The 21,906-nt window shown below is 40.3% G+C and overlaps 1 protein-coding gene across 2 annotated transcripts; it reads right to left on the bottom strand.

Annotated features, from left to right (window-relative positions):
- Positions 1-919: 919 nt before the first annotated feature.
- On the bottom strand, positions 920-18,602 carry LOC112555710 (serpin B10-like). 2 transcript variants are annotated; one of them, XM_025224209.1, is made up of 6 exons: positions 18,480-18,602; positions 16,506-17,408; positions 15,448-15,612; positions 6,835-7,737; positions 6,035-6,199; positions 920-4,649 (listed from the first exon to the last, which is right to left on the bottom strand). In XM_025224209.1, exons 2-6 carry the CDS (start codon positions 17,355-17,357, stop codon positions 4,440-4,442), a joined length of 2,295 nt encoding a protein of 764 aa, XP_025079994.1. In that variant the 5' UTR covers positions 17,358-17,408; positions 18,480-18,602; the 3' UTR covers positions 920-4,439. The 2 variants fall into 2 exon arrangements, with proteins under 2 accessions (XP_025079994.1, XP_025079995.1); XM_025224210.1 differs by lacking the exon at positions 18,480-18,602 and adding an exon at positions 17,774-17,853.
- Between the last annotated feature and the right edge of the window lie 3,304 nt (positions 18,603-21,906).

Here is a 21,906-nt window from a genome sequence, read left to right as displayed (position 1 = left end):
CCTCAATCCTGGGGTGGGGGAGGGGAGAGAGTGGGGTGTTGAATGGCGTTAAGCCGCTTACCCGAGGGATTAAAACACCTTGTGGCAAATGGTATTTCTCGCACTCAGAACTGAAATCACCTCGTGGCAACAAATCCCTAGGAGAGGGGATAAGATAGGGAAAACCAAGGAACCTTGTGGCAACTGGTTAGGCCAGTGGTCTCAAACTCATATTAGCATGTGGGCCGCAGTGGAAAGTAACAGCCAGTCAGCGGGCCGCACCACGAAAAGAAAATGTTTTTTCATTAAATTTACGAACACTACTGTCACTCAGTTAAATGCTAAAATAAAGTTTTTTAATTATTAATTACATTTAGTGTAGTTTATTACATGCACCGGCAGTTTAGTTTATTAAAATAAGTTGACGTTGTCTCTGTCACTAATAACGGGGGTAATTTTCACTGCGGGAGTTAATCACCAAGCACAACATACATATACACCGCGGACGTGGCCGAGGGCCGCACAAAAATGTTTCGCGGGCCGCATTCGGCCCGCGGGCCGCGTGTTTGAGACCCCTGGGTTAGGCTGTTACTGCTCTATCAAGCATAACCAGTCGCCTTGCGATAATGGGTGCAAGCACTGTAATTGTTGATTTTGGAAGGGAAAGTGCTTCCATCTCGAGGTGATTTTGCCCTGTGGGGGATGGGGATGAGGTGTAAACACTGGTTGGTTGGTTTATTTAGTAGGAAAGTGCTTCCACCTTGAGGTGATTTCGCACTATTGGGGGCAGGGAGGGAGGAGGAAACTTGAGTACCCGAAGAAACCCCCCCGACGCCCAGGCAAGGACCGCCGAAAGCCAGCCACGGACCTGGGTCAGAGAACTCTCCAGGCCGCTTGTCACTGTAATAGTAAATTATTTGCCCAATATATATGTTTACAATTTGATTGTCAATATCTACATTTTATTCAGTAACGTAATTAAGATTGCAAACATTAGGACAAGTGCACAAGGATTTACATCACTACTTGACCATAAAATTGTTTACACGTGAGTAAATAAGGAAAAACCACATTAAAGGATCAAACTTGTAGCACCCTGATTCATAGCAAAAAATCCCCAGAGTCAGAAATGTTAGGTCAGCAGTGATGTCAAAGCAGATTAGAAAAATGACTAGAGCCTAAAGACAATATAATGTTCATTTCCAACAACTTTACAATGCAACAGTCTATTGCAGGTGTGATAAAGGTCTCTATTAGCTGTGCACACAATACTATGTAATAGTCTATTGCATGTGTAATAAAGGTATATATGAGTTGTGTATACAATAGCCTATTGCAGGTGTGTTAATATTTGCTGTGTAGAGTACAAAGTAACACCTTAATGCAGGTATTAAAGGTGGCTATTAGCTGTGTACAAGAAACAGTGTCGAGCATTACACAAACACAACACTGTCTGCTTGAGTAATATATGCCCATACAACACCTGGTGCATCAATTGCCTTAAAATTACAGCAGTGGTGCTTTGCAGGCTTTACCACTCACAAAAAGTAGACAATTCAGTCGAAATGGATTGTTCTTGCCAAGACTCCCATCAGTCACTATCCATTAAAATACTTGCTCAGTTTTAGAAGATAAAACAAATGTTGTAAAGACATTAACCAGCAGTAACTGATATAAACTTTTAATATTTAAGTAGATCAAAAGGAGAGGGTTTTGTGACAATGATAAAAATATATATGTATAATTTTGGTCTGAATTGTAATATAATAAAGGCAATATGGTCATTTTACCTGCTGACTGTAATGCTATATTTATGAGCTTTTCTCACAATTAAACTTCATTGTGAGTCAATTTGAGAAGGTTCCTAGTCACTCTCATCGATACTGATGTTCCTGCTTTGTCAAATGCTATTTGCCAATACAAAGGTCATTATAGAAACATAAATTTAAAAAATACTGTACTTACAAAACAAACAAAATGCAGCATATCTCGGCTTTCCAAGTATAGAATACAGTGTGCGACAGGTAGGAGAGTGTGGTGTGAAAAGATGTTAAACTCTAAGGTCAAACCGTCAAAACTTTCTTTGCTCCAAGGACTCGAGAAAAAGGAAGAGGAAAATTAAGCGTGTGTCAAACATTCGGCAACTTGACTGCTGGCTCGTCTAAACAGCTCATAAAGCTGTCGGTCTTTACCTCCCAACCCCGACAGTTTAGTTCCCATGAAATCCCACCCTGTCGAGTCTTCCAGATTGAACTATCATTCCTCCCACACACACACACACTTCCCCTCTTGTCAGGTGGGCAGCAACAATGCATTCCGTTCCATGGGTGGAAGTTGCTGCCATCACAGTCACTGGCCTCTAAACCAAAACAGGGCCAACATAATCTGCCTGTGCCTGGATTGTGGGTGTCAAGAAATGGAGCAGTTTAATAAAACCTAGACAAACTAAGTTAACATTTGTGTCATAACACATCTATAAACTTTCATCCTCCCTTCTTCATCGTGAAACAAATATACTTTACACGAAGCTCCTTAAAAAAAGACATTGAAATATAACCATGTAATGATTCGAAAAACTATTGAGGCAGCCACCACAAAAATATATACAACAGCATATGTGACAGCTTCCTTCAATACAAATAGCGCATGATAAGAACAATTCCGAGGTGGCTTTAGAGGGCACCTTCTTTGGTTACGGTTGTCGGAGTCAAACTACCAACCCCCACTTCCCGTAGGCACTTTCCTCCCTATGTATCCTATATCCTACTCGCCCATCCACCCACTGCACTGCACAGACCCACCGCACCGCACGGACACTGTCTCTAAACTGAATGATCTTTCTCATGGTAACCTCGTCTTTTTCATCATCCTCCCGATGTAGTTGTTTGTTTGGTGATGGAGAAACTGGAAGAGAAAGTTTCACTGTGTTGTTAAGTAACTATGAAATAAAGCACCTTTGACCTCTCACTTAGATGCTGCAGCGCCAGGGGCGGGCCCCCATCCTTGATCTCGGTTCACAGAGTGGCCCCAGATATACACTATCTACTAAATAAACCAACCAAACCAATATCGCCTCTCATACCTACCTCTTCACTGTCAATTCACTGTCATTAATAATGCAATCTCTTGTGACACATAAATGTCAATGCACGAAGGTCCTTCATCAATCTACACCTTCATGGGGGATAAGTCCTCGGTGTCCAGCGGCTTCCAACTCCAAGAGTGTCCAGCGACAATATAATGCCGCTGACTATGCTTCCCACCCAAGGCCCGTCTACCTTGGGCCTGGAAATTTTATATTATACAGACCTGAAACTCAACATCTGCAAGTGTAATGCTTAGGTGTTCCTTCCTAGCTGTGATGAAAGTAAAAATCGATGACCAATGTTCCTCTCCTTTGGAATATGTTTTCCAAGGATGTCAAGGTGACAGCGACTACCTGTCACCATAGCTTGTTCGGCAGAGCTGCGAGAATCGACATTTTAGTGAAAGCCTGAACACTCCCCAGCAAGGCAATGGGGTAGGGTGGCATATTAAACCTTGAGGCAGTCAGTCCTACCAGTTCCTCACCTTAATCACCTAAAGAACTGCAAGATACAAACGATATTGTATTCTGTTAATGTGCTACCTGTCAGAACTCAGACTAGATGGTGATGGTTGTACTCTGATGTGAGAAGAGAGAAGGTAACGGAGTAGTAAAAGCAGAAGCCTCCGTCCCTTGTATTTGTAATCAGGAAACTCGCTATGGGTGTGAGTATATGAGGGAGTGTGAGAAAGAAAAGAGGAGTACTTTTGTTGGATTAAAATACACAGGGCCTGTGGTGGCAAATTTGTTTAGTTTGGTGTTGAGTGAAAGGACAGGCGTCGTGATGCAAGCATGACTGAGCAGAGAAGCATGGGTATGACAAGACACAATGTCATAAGGGACAAAAGGTGATAGTCATGTCATTATGAACTGGTATTCCTGCATATAAATATAAAAAATGTTTCTGAGTTTCTAACTCCTATTTGCTTCTTTGAGCCTGAAGATCTGTGTTTGATTGTTCCAAAAATACTTTCAGCTTTTTGATACTGTCAGCTTTTTGTCAGCTCCTCAGAATGCCCTCACAGTTTTGAAAGTTGTATGAGAGCGTGGTAACCAAAAAAACCCCTTTGCCAAGCTCTCGATTGCAGGTAGAAGTATGGAATTCATGTTGACCCTTTAAGTCACTTAAAGACTGGTCATGTCTGTAAGTAAAGATATAAATTATGCAAGACCCATCTTATCAGCTTGGACCATCGCGATACATATACAAAGGATTGCAGTATAATGCAGTATAATCACACTCCACTGGAAAACAAACATAAGAAATAAAAATCACATTAACAACATGGAGTTATCTTTCACAATGATAAGAATTGAATAAAGATGTGATAATTTTTCTGTTTAAGCATGAAAATGAATGTTTTTAGTCACACATTCACAGTTCCTGATTCCCAGCCCTTTTAGAATGAGCAGGATTAACTAGGCGGCCCATGAACAGAACAATGTCAGCTCTTCGGTCGATGATAAAGAAGAGAAATGGATGATCAACCACAAAAGGAATAATCATAGGCATGCTGCGCAGCATTACAACAGCTCCTGTTGCTGCAGCGGCTTCTGATCCTTCTTCATTTACTTCCACAAAAGCCTGAAAATGAACAGAATGATCCCTCATGCATACATTTACTTCACGTATACGATCTGACATTACAATGCATTTCCTGGTTTAAACATTTCCTTTAGTGCAAATGACATTGCGCATTTTGAGCTTAGAGGATGTATTGCCCATCCACCCAAACAGAAAATAGAGAAAGAAGTCAAACAATTTTGTCTTCCCTTTACTTTAGAGGATCTACAGTACCTGGTGAGAGCACTTAGTTATGGAGTAGAAGGGCTTTGGTTTGAGGTCTTTTTGAGTCTGCACCTGGAGAACTAGCCTACCCAGTATATGTGTTCAGTAGAAATGGGGAGTAAAGGGCACTTTTGAAATCTATTAAAGGAAAGGATGTCACTGTGTACATCGCACACCAAAGCACATCTGGAAATATCAACGAAGTGAAAACAGCAGTTAGACCTTTAGGGCTCTCAGCATCAGAACGCTTCAAATGTATTAATCTCCAGAATGCTGGCAACACCACACCTTAGCAATCGATGTGAAAGAACGAATGATAAAGATTTCATTGCAACACTATGACCAAAGAATTATGATTGTATATAGCTTTAAAGATGAATTTATTTAACTTTAGAATGAAGTTCTTGCCCAAAACAGTAGATAGTCATTGGGTAAAAAAACGTCCAGGTGTTGATCAGCAAAAGATATTCAGGCCCTACTGAAATTGGCATTTTGGTCTGCCAGGAATAAGGGAAAGAATCATTAGGCTTCTTGTGACTCAATACCACATAATAAACAAACAAAAGTCAAATCTGTTTCAACTGTCTCAAATGTCAGCAGTACAATGCCTGAAACATTTCACTTCTCATGGGTACCAACCTCTAGGAATAGTTAAGAGAGAGATGTTAAGAAAATTTTGCCTCCTCCACCATCATATTACTCCATCCAAAATATGTGGAAAATATGAATCTGCTTTCATGTATCTAGCAATGATGAAAAATGTCAAACAAGCAGAAAGTGGGACGACAACATTAACTAGTTGTGAAGTAAGCCAAATAATTAATACAGCATTAAAAAAAAGAAAAATGCACAGTTTGACTTTGTGATGATTTTACTTTCAATGAATCTAGTGGTGATGAATAATGTCATACAGGCAGAAAATGGGATAACAACATTAACTGGGTGTACATGTGAAGTAAGCCAACCAATTAATATAGTACAATAAAAAAGAAGAATGTGCAGTTTCAAAAAGGGCTAACTATAATACCATAAGATAGACTGATAGAGGAAACAATGATTTCAAAGTTAAATAAAGCAATACCACTGTAAAGCATGTAAGCATAAAGAATGAAATAAAAGAGTGCAGCATCTTAAAAGCACAAACACACATAATATAATAAGTATTGTCAAAGGTTCTGTACCTTATGATAGACTTGTGAAAGGTACAGGTCTTCACTTAGCTGCTCCACCAAGCCTGTGAAGTCAGCATTGTTCTCAGAAAATGCATTCACCATACCCAGACTGATCAACACCTCCTTCAATTTCAAACTGCTTTCCATGGAAAAGCGTGGCAACTGCAAGTTTACCTGAATGTTCAAAAACATATGGTAAACCACATCAGCACCAATAGATGTGCATACATGCAAATACACATGCATACAAATACATATTTTCTTAGACTGCATGAAACAAGCAAAGGCAGCAAGGAAATCAATCCATCAGCTGAGCAACAAAATGTGGTCAATACTAAACATCCCATTTGTTTATTGCTGGAACTAAACCAGCTTTACTGACTGTCATTAGGTAATCTAATCTTTATGACATTAAGTGTTTAAATGTAAAAACAAAATTTTTAAAAAAGCTTTCTCTATATGCTGCATTTCCGTGAAACTTTTCATTCTACAGAACAGTTTAATTTATAACCATGATATTGATCTATAATGTACTTTAAACTTTCAATAAAACTTCTGCTATGAGATCTTTCTATACTGCAGAAAACAATGTTGGTGATTGATCAGCTCAACTCTCAACCCACTTGATAGTACTATAATCTCTTCTTCTGTTTCATTGTATACCCCTTTCTCTTTTTTCCACTATGTCCCTTTTGCTTGCTTATATGATTTTTTCAGAAAGTCCATAGCAGGCCTGAATTTTATGTTTATTTTATTTTTTCTTACACTTCCCAACTATTGTTGAAGGGAAGGGAAAGATGGCGCCTTACTTTGCCTCTTGTTGTCATTGAGCTCCTTAGCTCAGCCAGATCACTTGCTGTCAAGCTTGCCTCCAGAGCTGCCAAGCCATCATCCTCATCAGGCAACAGAATGAGCATGCTGAGGTCATAGCGATCAGACCCATCTCCTCTGGTATATGGTAGTTCAACAGCAGAACATGACAGCTGTTCAAATCGAGCATAAGGAAATTTGGCTTGTTGACTCATCATGTCCACTTCCACTTTACCTTTAGTGCCTTTGAAGTAACTTTTCGTTGTCTTCTTAGGGTCAAACTGATGCAGCCAGAATCCTTTGAAGTACGTGGCCTGAACGAGCACCATGGCTGTGAGTGCGTTGAGTGAGCCAGCAGGCAGCAAATCCTTGATTTTGCCCTGGGTCTTTTCTGATACCCATGTGTTGATGTTCTTACGTTCTGTCTCAGCATTTGATTGGAAGTCTGCTATCTTGGCATCTGCACCAAAGTACTGCTGGGCATCTGAATTAAACTGCTGTTTCAGTGTCAGAGACTGTCTGACAAAAATACGTTGTGCTCCAGATAATATATAGCTATTTCCCTTAGGCACCTCAGCAGCTGATGACATAAGAGACAAACAGCTGCCAAAACCCTTCAGCGGCCTCTCTTGTGAAGGCCATTTTAAGGCCTTTGCCATCTCTGTAGCAGTGGCCCCACCTGCACCCAGCTGTGTCATTGCCAGTGCTGTGCTGATACTAAATGGTGCCAGAAAGAGATTTTCATCTTTTCTGTCTGCTCCACATTTACGAAAAAGCTCCAAACCAAACTGTGTATTAGCATCAGAGACTGCTATCACCTCTGGTGCATCTTTTAAGCCTCCAGTTGCCATGACAAGTAGGCACAGAAATATGAGGAGAATCTCTTGCAAATAAAGTACTGGCTGAAAAAAAGAAGATTTATTTTTGAGGAAAAGCAGTAAAGAATCACTGAAAATTTGGAAAATGTAACTGTTATCACCTGATCATTGTTAGTGAGATAAAAAGAGCGACAGTGACAATGAAATTCTGTATTTATAAGGGTAGTAGAAGCATGCTTTTATTTATCTAGCGCTTAGTCTGTACAGGGAAGAAAAAGCTAAGTTACTAATATAAAGTAAGGTTGGACATTAACAGACAGTTGATGGAAATATGTTCAAATCTGGTAAATATTAATATACATATGTACAGGTCTTCTGAAATCAACAAGTATCTCATGTTTTTTTTTATTTACTTTAAATCTGTAAGCATGTCCTAGTGCTAAGCTTACCAATTGTTGATTACGAGGCCTTAGTGAATGATAATATGTTGTGGTATGGTTACTTCAGAAATTTTTGTTGGAAGCAATTTAGAGATGAAGAGGGAGGCTATTCCAAAACATGCTCTCTCAGTATTTAAATTTTGAATGGGTCAATTCTTCGAATGGCGATATTGAGTAAAGAGAAGAGTGCATTTTTTAAATTTATAAACATACTTTTATTGAATTTTACTCCATTCGACAGTGATCAAAGCCAACAGTCATTCAAAACGTATTTTCGGTTCTAGTACAGCTGCTTTAGTTGCTCTCCTTTAGACACTTGCAAGAGGAATCCCGGAGTGTGAAGGCATAGTCAAGGGTTGACTAAATATATGGGCTATATAGAAGAGCTTTCTGGTAAGAGGATCTAGAAATGATTGATTCTAGGCAGATGGTAAGATTTCTTGCAAATGATTTTTATTTGAGGCAGAGTTGTTCGGAGACCATGACAAGCTGTCTATTGTAACACATATAAGAGTAAAAAGTTGTGACACTGCATTTCCATTATGGATGGTGCGGATATGGATACTTGAAAATTAGATGGCTAGAATCATCTTTTCTGCCAAATTGTTAAAAGCATAGCCCCTTTTTTGAAGGATGAGTGGCATTTGATTTAATTCTGTCCAAGTATGAAGATTATTTGTACTTAGCTGTAGAATGGCAAGTGGCTCGGTCTGTGGTTTGTGTGTATTTTGTGTCGTCTGCAAACATTTCCCAGGGTTGGGTATGTGGATTGGGAAGATCATTGATATAGACAAAGAATAAAAGATGTCATAAGAAAAAAGCAACGCCTAAACCTACTTATAGAGGGTCCGGCATTTGGCTGTTTACACTGATTCTCTGAATTCGATTAACTAGAAAGCATAAGATCAATTTTGCGTTCCTGTTATTTAGTTTGTATACTTCTAGTTACTCATAAGTAGAGAATAATTTATAACGTCAGAGAAAAACAATTCCTTGTAGTGATAAAAGAACTATTAAATGAATTAATTTTTTTCTTAAATGATGCATTATCTCACCTGAAGCGCAGTAACATAAACACAAATATCTTTTCCGGGTCTTGTCATAGCCGACGGTCAAGGGAGACGACTCACAAATACTTGTTGCAAAGTCATTGGGAGTAGCCCCGCGTGAAACGCCTGTAATTTTTTAAAAATAATTTCCCACAAATTGTTATGTTGTAATCTTCATGATTTAACACCTTTCTCATCCTACAGCCGTAAGCAATGTACAGTCGTAATCTTCTGGTCTGAGGCGTTCGATGATGTCTTAAAAATGTTATCTTGAGTCGCCATGTAGGAAGCTGCAGCTTGGCAGTCATTTTGCACGAAGAATGTCAACCGTGTCACACCTTGCTGCAGTTTTCGTCACCAAGCCCCAGAGGAAGTTAAATTGCAGTCTGCAATGCAGGAATTCTGTTGGTTTTATATCACTTTAGCCAGAGTGATCCGTTTTTAACACTGTGGCCCTAGTATATATCTATCAGTCCGTTCCTCTTTGATGTTCCCCAGGAGAATTTTCTTGTATAATTCTGGCTCTCGTTCGTCGAGTGTGTTATCTAATCCAGTGGTTCTCAAAGTATTTCGGACCGCGGACCACTTTAATTAAGTAAAAAATATGGCGGACCACCAAGGCCTAAAAATCACTCTGTACTATGAATTTCAAATTTAAATTGCCGCATTTGTTTCATTACAATTCAAAATTAAATGTCTTGTGACTATAGTATAGTAATAATTTAAGTTGACATAAAACTACGTACCTTGTTCTTTGTAATTAAAATGTTAATGCGAGGAATGCATCACTTTAAACATATGACGACTGTCAGCCGCGGACCACCTGACTTATGCTCGCGGACCACGCAGCACACTTTGAGAACCACTGAATTCTAATAAACCTCGCATTGTGGTTTGGTTTTTTTCCCCCTCCATCTAGCACGCACTCGCGCTAAGCCGACCTTAGAATCCATAAAAGACTGTTTTTTCCCGAAATAAAAGTGTTTTCTCCGGTGCGTTGTCCGACTCAAGATGAATGGTCATGTGTGCTCTGCTGTGTCACAGCTACGGGCGACACAAATTTCTATAATGATACACATACGTTCTTCTCATTCACACGAGTACAAAGGTACAACACGCTAACACTGACACGCTAATACACGTAAGTTCAAAGACAGATTTATTTACACGTGTACATTTACTACTACATGTGTTTCTATTTTAACTCATCTATCTAGCCTACTAAAACCCAGCACCTACATCCTGGGGTGGGGGAGGGGAGAGAGTTGGGTGTTGAATGACTTTAGCCGCTTACCTCAGGGATCAAAACACTTTGCGGCAAAATGGTACTTCTATCGTACTTAAAACTGAAATCACCTCGCGGCAATCAAGTCTTTGGAGAGGGGATAAGACAGGGAAAACCAAGGAACCTTGTGGCAACTGATTAGGCTTTTACTGCTCTATCAAGCATGACCAGTCGCCTTGCGATAACTGGTGCAAGCACTGTAATTGTTGATTTTGGAAGGGAAAGTGCTTCCACCTAGCGGTGATTTCGCCCTGTGGGGGATGGGGATGAGGTGCAAACACTGGTTGGTTGGTTTATTTAGTAGGAAAGTGCTTCCACCTTGAGGCGATTTCGCAATATTGGGGGCGGGGGGGGGAAGGGTGGGAGGAGGAAACTGGAATACCCAAATATCTGTTCTTCACTGTCGGCAGCCACTGCCACTGTCACAATCTGTGAGGGAGATGTTGTCAGAATTCTCTCTCGTGTAAACCCGCGTAAAGCCCCTGGACCTGACCACGTGAGAGGCAATTATAAGGTACTCAAAGAGTGTGCTAGTCAGCTGAGTGGTGTTTTTACCAGACTTTTCCAGCTCTCCCTTGACTCTCATAGTGTCTCCCGCGTGTGGCGAGCATCAGCAATCCATACCTGTGCCAAAGAAGCCTAATGCTACAAACTTGTGGCTCTCACGTCTGTTGTGGCCAAGTGTTTGGAGAAGGTTGTGGGAAGATTGTTAATCCCCACCATGGCTGATCGCCTGGATCCTTTGCAGTTTGCCTACAAGCCACGTAGAGGGGTGTCTGATGCAGCTCTCACGCTTTTAAATGTTATCATACAACACTTGGACACTTCTGGCACCTATGTTCGGGTCCTGCTCGTGGATTTTTCCAGCGCCTTCAACACAGTCCAGCCACACCTTCTTGTAAAGCGCCTACTAGACCTGGATGTAAACACCAGTCTAATTCTATGGATCAGATCATTCCTGAAGGACCGACCACAGAGGGTGGGTCTCAGAGTTCCACCGACAGGTACTGTAGGGTCCAGCAGCTCGTCTGAAGGAGTAAATCTATCAGTGGAATGATTCTGTCAGATGAGCAGATCCTCAACATGGGTACCCCTCAGGGATGTGTGCTTTCCCCCATCCTGTTCTCTGTATATACAAATGAGATTACTATTAACAGTGCTATTCTCAAACTTGTGAAATATGTAGATGATATGGCCCTTGTGGGCTGCCTGAAAGACAAGCAGTCCCTGTCACACTACCTGGCCTGCGTGGGGGAACTGGACGAGTGGTTTGACCGCAGCTTTCTGGAGCTGAACTGAACGTTGAAAAAACGGAGATGGCCTTTGGAAGAGCATTTGAAGGAAGAGATGGTACATCTCCTCTCTCCCAACTAATCCAAATCAAGGGACAGCAGGTGCAGAGGGCTGCGGTGTTTAGGTACCTTGGTACAGTGATCAACGGGAGGCTCTCCTTTAGTGATCATGTGAACCAAGTGTACAAAAAGGCCCAGCAACGGCTGTACCTTCTGAGGAGACTCCGCAGCTTCAACGTCAGCTCTAGGGTGATTGAGACTGTGTACAGGTCTCTTGTTGAGAGCATCCTCTCATTCAACATCGCTGCCTGGTATGGTCACCTCCTGGTCAAAGACAAGGCAAGGCTGGCCAGAGTCATCCACCTGTAAAATTATTGGTATATCACAGCTGCCACTTTCTGACTTGTAGTTCTGACTTCAGACATGCAGTCAGAAAGATGGCACATAACATCATTTCTGACATAACGCACCCTCTCCATCCCAACTTCCAGCTGTTGCCCTCAGGCAGGCACTATAAAGTGCCACGTGTACGGAAAACTTCCTACCAGAGGTCCTTCGTGCCAGCAGCCATCACCATCCCAAATATAAAGGCACAAGGACTCAGGAGGAATCAAACACAGACTGAAGAGAAGAGGGTGCTGACATCCATTATCAGCTATCACCTTGTTGAATATGCGCTCCCTTCAAAATAAACAAGACGAACTCTCTGCGCTCAATCTAAATAATTGATGAAATGCAGGGATTTCTGTCAAGGCCAATAATATAGGAGAAGATACTTTATGTAGAAAATTTGAATTCGAGTTGAGAGCTGCAGACGTCGCACAACGAGGAGCGGCCATCTTGATTTATTATTGCAATAAATGACATAAACGACAATTTGTAATGTATGCCTACAGGTGATGAACAGATAGTAGTATTCATGCTTTCACAATTCCTGATTCCCATCCTTTTCAGAATGAGCAGGATTAACTAGGCGGCCCATGAACAGAATAATGTCAGCTCTTCTGTCGATGATAAAGAAGAGAAATGGATGATCAACCACAAAAAGATCAATTTTTTTGCGGGCATCTAAATAAACGAGATCCTATTGCTGCAGCGGCTTCTGTTCCTTCTTCATTTACTTCCACAAAAGCCTGAAAATGAACAGAATGTTCCCTCATGCATACATTTACTTCAAGCATACGATCTACCATTACAATGCATTTCCTGGTTTAAACATTTCGTTAACTGCAAATGACGTGCATTTTGAGCTTAGAGGATGCATTGCCCTAACACAGAAAATAGAGAAGTCAAATAATTTTGTCTACCCTTTACTTTAGAGCAGGGGTCTCAAACACGCGGCCCGCGGGCCGAATGCGGCCCGCGAAACATTTTTGTGCGGCCCTCGGCCACGTCCGCAGTGTATATGTATGTTGTGCTTGGTGATTAACTCCCGCAGTGAAAATTACCCCCGTTATTAGTGACAGAGACAACGTCAACTTATTTTAATAAACTAAACTGCCTGTGCATGTAATAAACTACACTAAATGTAATTAATAATTATAAAAACTTTATTTTAGTGACAGTAGTGTTCGTAAAATTTAATGAAAAAACATTTTCTTTTCGTGGTGTGGCCCGCTGACTGGCTGTTACTTTCCACTGCGGCCCACATGCTAATATGAGTTTGAGACCCCTGCTTTAGAGGAACTATAGCATGTGGTGAGAACACTTAGTTATTGAGGAGAAAGGTTTGAGGTCTTCTTGGGTCCGCACCTGGAGAACTAGCCTACTCAGTATATGTTCAGTAGAAATGGGGAGTAAAGGCACTGGAAGGTGCATGAGGGCTGTGATCTGCCTTCCACATGTCATGCCTAAAATATAGTCACTTATACTTGTCCCAAAATCTTCCCATCATGAGTTACAGATTTATGTGCAAGATCTGTTTATAAAATCTGTATAGAAAGAGCTTACCTTCCTTAAGTCAGTATACCCTATTTGATCTTCCTTTTACACCATAAATGGTTGCATTGTGTATGTGTGTGAAAGACAGAAAGGTGGAAACTAAACCTGATATCATACTAATATGTCCCACGCTGTTTTGCTGGCACTGGTCATAAGTTCTTAAAGAATTAAAGATGCTGCATTCACCTAATCTGAGTGTTCACTGCATCTGTCTCAGCTTTAAGATTTTCCCAGTGAGGGAATCTCAGAGCAAGGGACCACCCTGAAAAATCTGCCTCACAGAGAGAGACTGAAGGGAGCCCTGTAGTGATTTCCTCATATCCAACACAAAAGTTATTTACACCTCAGCTTAGAGAAAAAGGGATAACTAAACAGCAAGACTGTCAAAATTCAGCATGGCAAACTGACAAAAAAATTGACAGGAAAAATTATAATAAAATAGTGAACATGTTATTGAATGTATTGTGTGAATCACAGACCTAAGGTAGAGACTTTTATTGTCAAATATAAAGTAGAAAAACTTGAAATGTTCTTATCAGAAACAGCAGACTGAAGCTAAAATCCTCAGTTTCAAATCAGATGAACATAAGCCTAAAGATATATTGTTGCAGCAGCTTCTGACCCTTTTTCAGTGATCTCCACCAAGGCTTACATATAAAACACAGGACTTAAAAGAATTGAAAAACTGTGCAAAGGTATTCTTATGGTCCATCGCATCTCAAGCAGAAAACAAATATTAATAAAGGTAAATGGGACAAACTTTTGAAATCTATTAAAGAAAAGGATGTCACTGTGTATATCACACACCACAGCATATCTGTGAATATCAATGAAGTGAAAACAGCAATTTAAGACTCCCAGCATCAGAACCCTTCAAATGTATTAATCTCCAGAATGCTGGCAACACTAAAACTTAGCAATCGATGTGAATGGACTAATGATAAAAATTTCATTGCAAAACTACGACAGAAGAAAATTTGATGGTATGTAGATTTATAGATAATTTATTCCACTTTAGAATGCAGTTCTCGCCATAAACAGTAGATAGTCATTGGGTAAAAAATGCCCAGTTGCTGATCAGCAAAAGACTGAAATTGTCATTTTGGTCTACCACAATTAAAGGAAAGAATCATTAGGCTTTCTGTGACTCCATGCCAGGTCAAATCTGTTTCAACTTTCTTAAATGTCAGCAGTACAATGCCTGAAACATTTCACTTCTCATGAGTACAAGCCTCTAGGAATAGTAAAGAGAGAGATGTTAAGAAAATTGTGTCCCCTCCACCATCATATTACTCCATCCAAAATATCTGGAAAATATGTGATGAATCTGCTAACAATGTATCTAGCAGTGATGAATGATGTCATACAAGCAAAAATTGGGACAACATTAATTAGTTTTACAGTGTACAGGTGAAGTAAGCCAAATAATACAGTATTAAAAAAGGAAAAATGTGCAGTTTGACTCTGTGATGATTTTACTTTCAATGAATCTAGTGGTGATGAATAATGTCATACAGGCAGAAAGTGGGATAACAACATTAACTGGGTGTACATGTAAAGTATGCCAACCAATTAATAAAGTACGAATAAAAAGAAGAATGTGCAGTTTCAAAAAGGGCTAACTATAATACCATAAGATAGTGGAAACAATTAATGTTTTGAAAGTTAAGTAAAGCAATATCACTGTCTGTAAAGCATGTAAGGATAAAGAACAAAATAAAAGAGTGCAGCATCTTAAAAGCAAACACACACACATACTATAATAAGTATTGTCAAAGGTTCTGTACCTTATGATAGACTTCTGAAAGGTACAGGTCTTCACTTAGCTGCTCCACCAAGCCTGTGAAGTCAGCATTGTTCTCAGAAAATGCATTCACCATACCCAGACTGATCAACACCTCCTTCAATTCCAAACTGCTTTCCATGGAAAAGCGTGGTAACTGCAAGTTTACCTAAATGTTCAAAAACAGATGGTAAACCACATCAGCACCAATAGATGTGCATACATGCAAATACACATGCATACAAATACATATTTTCTTAGACTGCATGAAACAAGCAAAGGCAGTAAGGAAATCTAACCATGAGGCTGAGCAACCAAAAGAAGGTCAATACTAAACATCCCACTTGTTTATTGCTCGAAGTGAACCTGCTGTATTGACAGCATCCATGACTGTCATTAAGTAATCTAATAATATTACATTAATGTGTTTACAAAATTTAAACATGAATGTAAAAAAATTGCAAAAGGTTTATCTATATGCTGCATTTCCATGAAACAACTTTTCATTCTACAGAACAGTTGATATTGATCTATAATGTACTTTAAACTTTCAATAAAACTTCTGCTATGTGATCTTATACTGCGGAAAACTGTGTTTGGACAGTTGGTGATTGATCAGCTCAACTCTCAACCCACTTGATAGTACCATACTCTCTTCTTCTGTTTCATTGTATACCCCTTTCTCCCTTTTCCATCATGTCCCTTTTGGTTTCTTATCTGATTTTTTTGCTTTTGTATACTAAGCATCTTTATGATGGAAACTTGAGCTTTACAAAATATGCATTATCATTATTATATTATATAAACAGCAAACACTACTTCAGCTTAAAATAATTCACTTTAGCTGCTATCATAGATAATATTTTTTTTTAAATCCTCCTTTTATCTCAATACTGCTGTCAGCTGTAAGTATCATGACTTATGTTTATGTCAGGTTTGGCTGTGGGAGATTTTATTACAAAATTTTCAGAAAGTCCAGATTAGGCACTAATTTTGTGTTTATTTTATTGTTTCTTACACTTCCCAACTATTGTTGAAGGGAAGGGAAAGATGGCGCCTTACTTTGCCTCTTGTTGTCATTGAGCTCCTTAGCTTAGCAAGATCACTTGCTGTCAAGCTTGCCTCCAGAGCTGCCAAGCCATCATCCTCATCAGGCAACAGAATGAGCATGCTGAGGTCATAGAGATCAGACCCATCTCCTCTGTCATAAGGTAGTTCAATAGCAGAGCATGACAGCTCTTCACATCGAGCATAAGGAAATTTTGCTTTTTGACTCATCATGTCCACTTCCACTTTACCTTTAGTTCCTCTGAAGTAACTTTTCACTGTCCTCCTAGGGTAAAACTGATGCAGCCAGAATCCTTTGAAGTACGTGGCCTGAACTAGCACCATGGCTGTGAGTGAGTCGAGTGAGCCAGCAGGCAGTAAATCCTTGATTTTGCCCTGGGTCTTCTCTGATACCCATGTGTTGATGCTCTCACGTTCTTTCTCAGCATTTGATTGGAAGTCTGCTGTCTTGGCATCTGCGCCAAAGTACTGCTGGGCATCTGAATTAAACTTCTGCTTCAGTGTCAGAGACTGTCTGACAAAAATACGTTGTGCCCCTAATAATATATAGCTATTTCCCTTATGTGCCACAGCAGCTGATGACATAAGAGACAAATAGCTGCCAAAACCCTTCAGCGGCCTCTCTTGTGAAGGCCATTTTAAGGCCTTTGCAATCTCTGCAGCAGTGGCCCCACCTGCACCTAGCTGTGTCATTGCCAGTGCTGTGCTGATACTAAATGGTGCCAGAAAGAGATTGTCATCTTTTCTGTCTGCTCCACATTTACGAAAAAGCTCAAAACCAAACTGATTATTGGCATCAGAGACTGTTATCACCATTGGTACATCTTGCAAGCCTCCAGTTGCCATGACAAGTAGGCACAGAAATATCAGGAAAATCTCTTGCAAATAAAGTACTGGCTGAAAAAGAAAGAAGAGTTTTTTCTAAAGTAAAGCAGTCAAGAATCACTAAAAATTTGGAAAATGTGACTGTTATCACCTGATCATTGTTAGTGAGATAAACAAAGTGACAGTGACGATAAAATTCTGTATTTATAAAGTTAGTAGAATATGCAAAGCATGCTTTAATTTATCCAGCCCTTAGCCTGTACAGGGGAAGAAAAAGCTAAGTTACTAATGAGGTATGACATTAACAGAGAGTTGAGGGGAATATGTACAAAACTAGTAGCTATTAATACATATTGACAGGGGCTTCTGAAATCAAAAAGTATCTCACGTATTTTTTTTACTTTAAATCAATAAGCATGTCCTAGTGCTAAGCTTACCAATTGGTGACTACGAGGCCTCAGCAAATGATCGTATGTTGTGGTATGGGTACTTCAGTAATTTTTGTTGGAACAAATTTAGACAGTTCGTCTGCTAGAGATAAAGAACGCTTTTTGAGTATTTCAATTAAATTGGTCAATTCTTAGAATGGATTTATGAGTTTAGAGAAGTGTGCCTTTTTTAAAAAAGTATTCATAAAAATGCTTTTATTGAATTTTAGCAGTGATCAAAGCCAACAGTCATCAAAACTTATTTTCGTTTCTAGTAAAGCTGCTTTAGTTGCTCTCCTTTGGACACTTACAAAAGGAATCCCAGAGTGTAAAGGCGTAGTCATGGGTTGATTAAATATATGGGCTATATAGAAAAGCTTTCTGGTATGAGGATCTAGAAATGTTTGATTCTTGGCAGATGGTAAGATTTCTTGCAAATGATTTTTGTTTGTGGCAGAGATGTTCGGAGACCATGACAAGACTCTCAAAACGCTTAAACCTACTTCTAGAGGGATCAGGCATTAGGCTGTTTACACTGATTCTCTGAATTCGATTAATTAGAAAGGATGTAAGATCGAGTTGGTATTTAGGTTCTATACTTCTAGTTTATTCATAAGTAGAGAATACTCTATAACCTCAGACAAGAAAATTTCATTGAAATGATAAATGAACTATTAAATGAATTATTTTTTTCTTAAATAATGTCATATCTCACCTGAAGCGCAGTAACATAAACAAATATCTTTTCCGGGTCTTTTCATAGGCGACGTTCAAGGGAGACAACTCACGAATACTTGTTGCAAAGTCATCGGGAGTAGCCCCGCGTGAAGTACCTGTAACTTTTTAAAATTTCCCGCACACTTTTATGTTGTAATCTACAGGATTTAACACCTTTCTTATCCTAGTGCCGTAAGCAATGTACAGTCGTAATCTTCTGGTCTGAGAGGCCTTCGTGTATGTCTTGAAAAAGTTATCTTGAGACGCCATGGAGTCGGGTGTACTTGTATTTGCAGGCTGCAGCTTGGCAGTCATTTTGCACTGTCTACCTTATCACACCTTGCTGCAGCTTTCAACACCAAGCCCCAGCGGAAGTTGAGTTGGAGTCTGCGATGCAGGAATTATGTTGGTTTTATATCACTTTAGCCAGAGCGATCCGCTTTTAACACTGTTTATAACTATCGTCTATCAGTCCGCTCCTCTTTGATTTTTTTCGAGGAGAATTTTCTCGTATAATATTCTGGCTCTCGTTGGTCAGGTGTTATCTAATCTACCTCTCGTTGTGTGTGTGGGTTTTTTTTTTTCCACATCTAGTACGCACCCGCACTAAGCCGACCTTAGAAACCACAAAAGAACCCACTTTTTCCTAAATAAAAGTGTTTTCTCCGGTGCGTTGTCCGACACAATTAAGATGCCTGTCATGTGTGCTCTGCTGTGTCACAGCTACGGGCGACACAAATTTCTAATGATACACATATACGTTCTTCTCATTCACACGAGGACAAAGGTACAACACGCTAACACTATAACACGCTCACACAGGTGAATAAGTTCAAAGACAGATTTATTTACACGTGTACATTTACTACATTTAGTACATGTGTTTCTATTTTAACTCATCTACCTAGCCTACTAAACTCTAGCACCTCAATCCTGGGGAGGGGAGAGAGTGGGGTGTTGAGTGACATTAGGCCGCTTACCCGAGGGATCAAAACACCTTGTGGCAAAATGGTACTTCTCTCGCACTCAGAACTGAAATCACCTCGTGGCAACAAATCCCTAGGAGGGGAAAAGACAGGGAAAACCAAGGAACCTTGTGGCAACTGATTAGGCTTTTACTGCTCTATCAAGCATGACCAGTCGCCTTGCGATAACGGGTGCAAACAGTGTAATTGTTGATTTTGGAAGGGAAAGTGCTTCCATCTCGAGGTGATTTCGCCCTATGGGGATGAGGTGTAAACACTGGTCGGTTGGTTTATTTAGTAGGAAAGTGCTTCCACCTTGAGGTGATTTCGCACTATTGCAGGGTGGGGGAGGGAGGAGGAAACTTGAGTACCCGAAGAAAACCCCCACATCCAGACAAGGACCGCCAAAAGCCAGCACGGACCTGGGTCAGAGAACTCTCTGGACCGCTTGTCACTGTAATAGTAAATTATTTGCCCAATATATATATAAAAGGAGAGGGTTTTGTGACAATGACATAAAAATATATATGTATAGCATATTTTGGCTGAATTGTAATATAATAAAGGCAATATGATCATTTTACCTGCTGACTGTAATGCTATATTTATGAGCTTTTCTCACAATTAAACTTCATTGTGAGTCAATTTGAGACGGTTGCTAGTAACTCTCATCGATACTGATGTTCCAGCTATGTCAAATGCTATTTGCCAATAAAAAGATCATCATTGAAACATAAATTTAAAAAGTACTGTACATACAAAACAAAAAAAATGCAGCATATCTCGGCTTTCCGAATATAGAATACAGTGTGCGACAGGTAGGAGAGTGTGGTGTGAAAAGATGTTAAACTCTTAGGTCAAACCGTCCAAACTTTCTTTGCTCCAAGGACTGGAGAAAAAGGAAGAGGAAAATTAAGTGTGTGTCAAACACTCGGCGACTTGCCTGCTGACTCCTCTAAACAGCTTATAAAGCTGTCGGTCTTCACCTCTAAACCCCGACAGTTTAGTTCCCATGAAATCTCATCCCGTAGAGTCTTCCAGATTGAACTATCATTCCCCCCACACACACACACACTTCCCCTCTTGTCAGGTGGCCAGCAACAATTAATGCTTTCCGGCCCATGGTTGGAAGTTGCTGTCATCACAGTCACTGGGCTCTAAACCTAAACAGGGCCAACATAATCTGCCTGTGACTGGACTGTGGGTGTCAAGAAAAGGAGCAGTTTAATAAAAACCTAGACAAACTAAGCTAACAATTGTGTCATAACACATCTATAAACTTTTCATCCTCCCTTCTTCATCGTGAAACAAATATACTTTACACAAAGCTCCTTAAAAAAGACATTCAAATATAAGCATGTGATTATTCCAAAAACAAATGCAGCAGCAATCACAAAAGTATATACAGCGGCATAAGTGACAGCTTCCTTAAATACAACTAGCGCACGATAAGAACGATTCCGAGGTGGCTTTAGATGACACCTTCTTTGGTTAAGGCTGTCAGAGTCAAACTCCCATCCCCCCACTTCCCGAAGGCACTTTCCTCCCTATGTCTCCTATATCTCCTACCCGCCCATCCACCCACTGCACCGCACGGACACCGTCTCTACTTTAAGCTTAAATGATCTTTCTCATGGTAACCTCCTCGATTCATCCTCCTCCTTATGTAGTTGTTCGTTTGGTGATGGAGAAACAGGAAGAGAAAGTTTCACTGTGTCGTTAAGTAAATATGAAATAAAGCACCTTTGACCTCTCGCTTAGAGTCTGCAGCGCCAGGGTCGGGGCCCCATCTTCTCAGTTCACAGAGTGGTCACACATCAGCAACATACCTACCTCTTCACTGTCAATTCCGATTGCCTCCTAGTGGCACAAAAATCCAGCAATGTCAATGCACGAAGATTCTTCTACACCTTCATGCGCGATAAATCCTCGGTGTCCAGCGGCTTCCAACTCCAAGAGCATCCAGCGACAATATGATGCCGCAGACTATGCTTCCGCCCAAGGCCCGTCTACCTTAGACCTGGAAATTGTATACTATACAGACCTGAAACTCAACATCTGCAAGTAAAATGCTTGAGTGTTCCTTCCTAGCTGTGAAGAAAGAAAAAAAATAATGACCAATGTTCCTCTCCTTTGGAATATGTTTTCCAAGGATGTCACGGTGACAGCGACTACCTGTCACCAAAGCTTGTTCAGCAGACCTGCGAGGATCGACATTTCAGTGAAAGCCTGAACACTCCTCGGTAAGGCACCTGAATGGAGTAGGGTGGCATATTAAACCTTGAGGCAGTCAGTCCGACCAGTTCTTCACCTTAATCACCTAAAGAACTGCAAGATACGAACGATATTGTATTCTGTTAATGTGCTACCTGACAGAACTCAGACTAGATGGTGATGGTTGTACTTTGATGTGAGAAGAGAGAAGGTAACGGAGTAATAAAAGCAGAAGCCTCCGTCCCT

The sequence above is a fragment of the Pomacea canaliculata genome, linkage group LG14, assembly GCF_003073045.1.
Source record: "Pomacea canaliculata isolate SZHN2017 linkage group LG14, ASM307304v1, whole genome shotgun sequence".
NCBI classification, from domain to species: domain Eukaryota; kingdom Metazoa; phylum Mollusca; class Gastropoda; order Architaenioglossa; family Ampullariidae; genus Pomacea; species Pomacea canaliculata.
Note: the sequence above shows the minus strand (reverse complement) of the source record. Positions and strands in the feature narration are given on the sequence as shown.

Coding starts and splice junctions, on each gene's coding strand:
- LOC112555710 (XM_025224209.1), bottom strand. CDS start 17,357: ATGGCAACTGGAGGCTTGCAAGATGTACCAATGGTGATAACAGTCTCT. Junction 15,613..16,505: donor CAATGACAACAAGAGGCAAA/GTAAGGCGCCAT, acceptor TTGAACATTTAG/GTAAACTTGCAGTTACCACG. Junction 6,200..6,834: donor CAATGACAACAAGAGGCAAA/GTAAGGCGCCAT, acceptor TTGAACATTCAG/GTAAACTTGCAGTTGCCACG.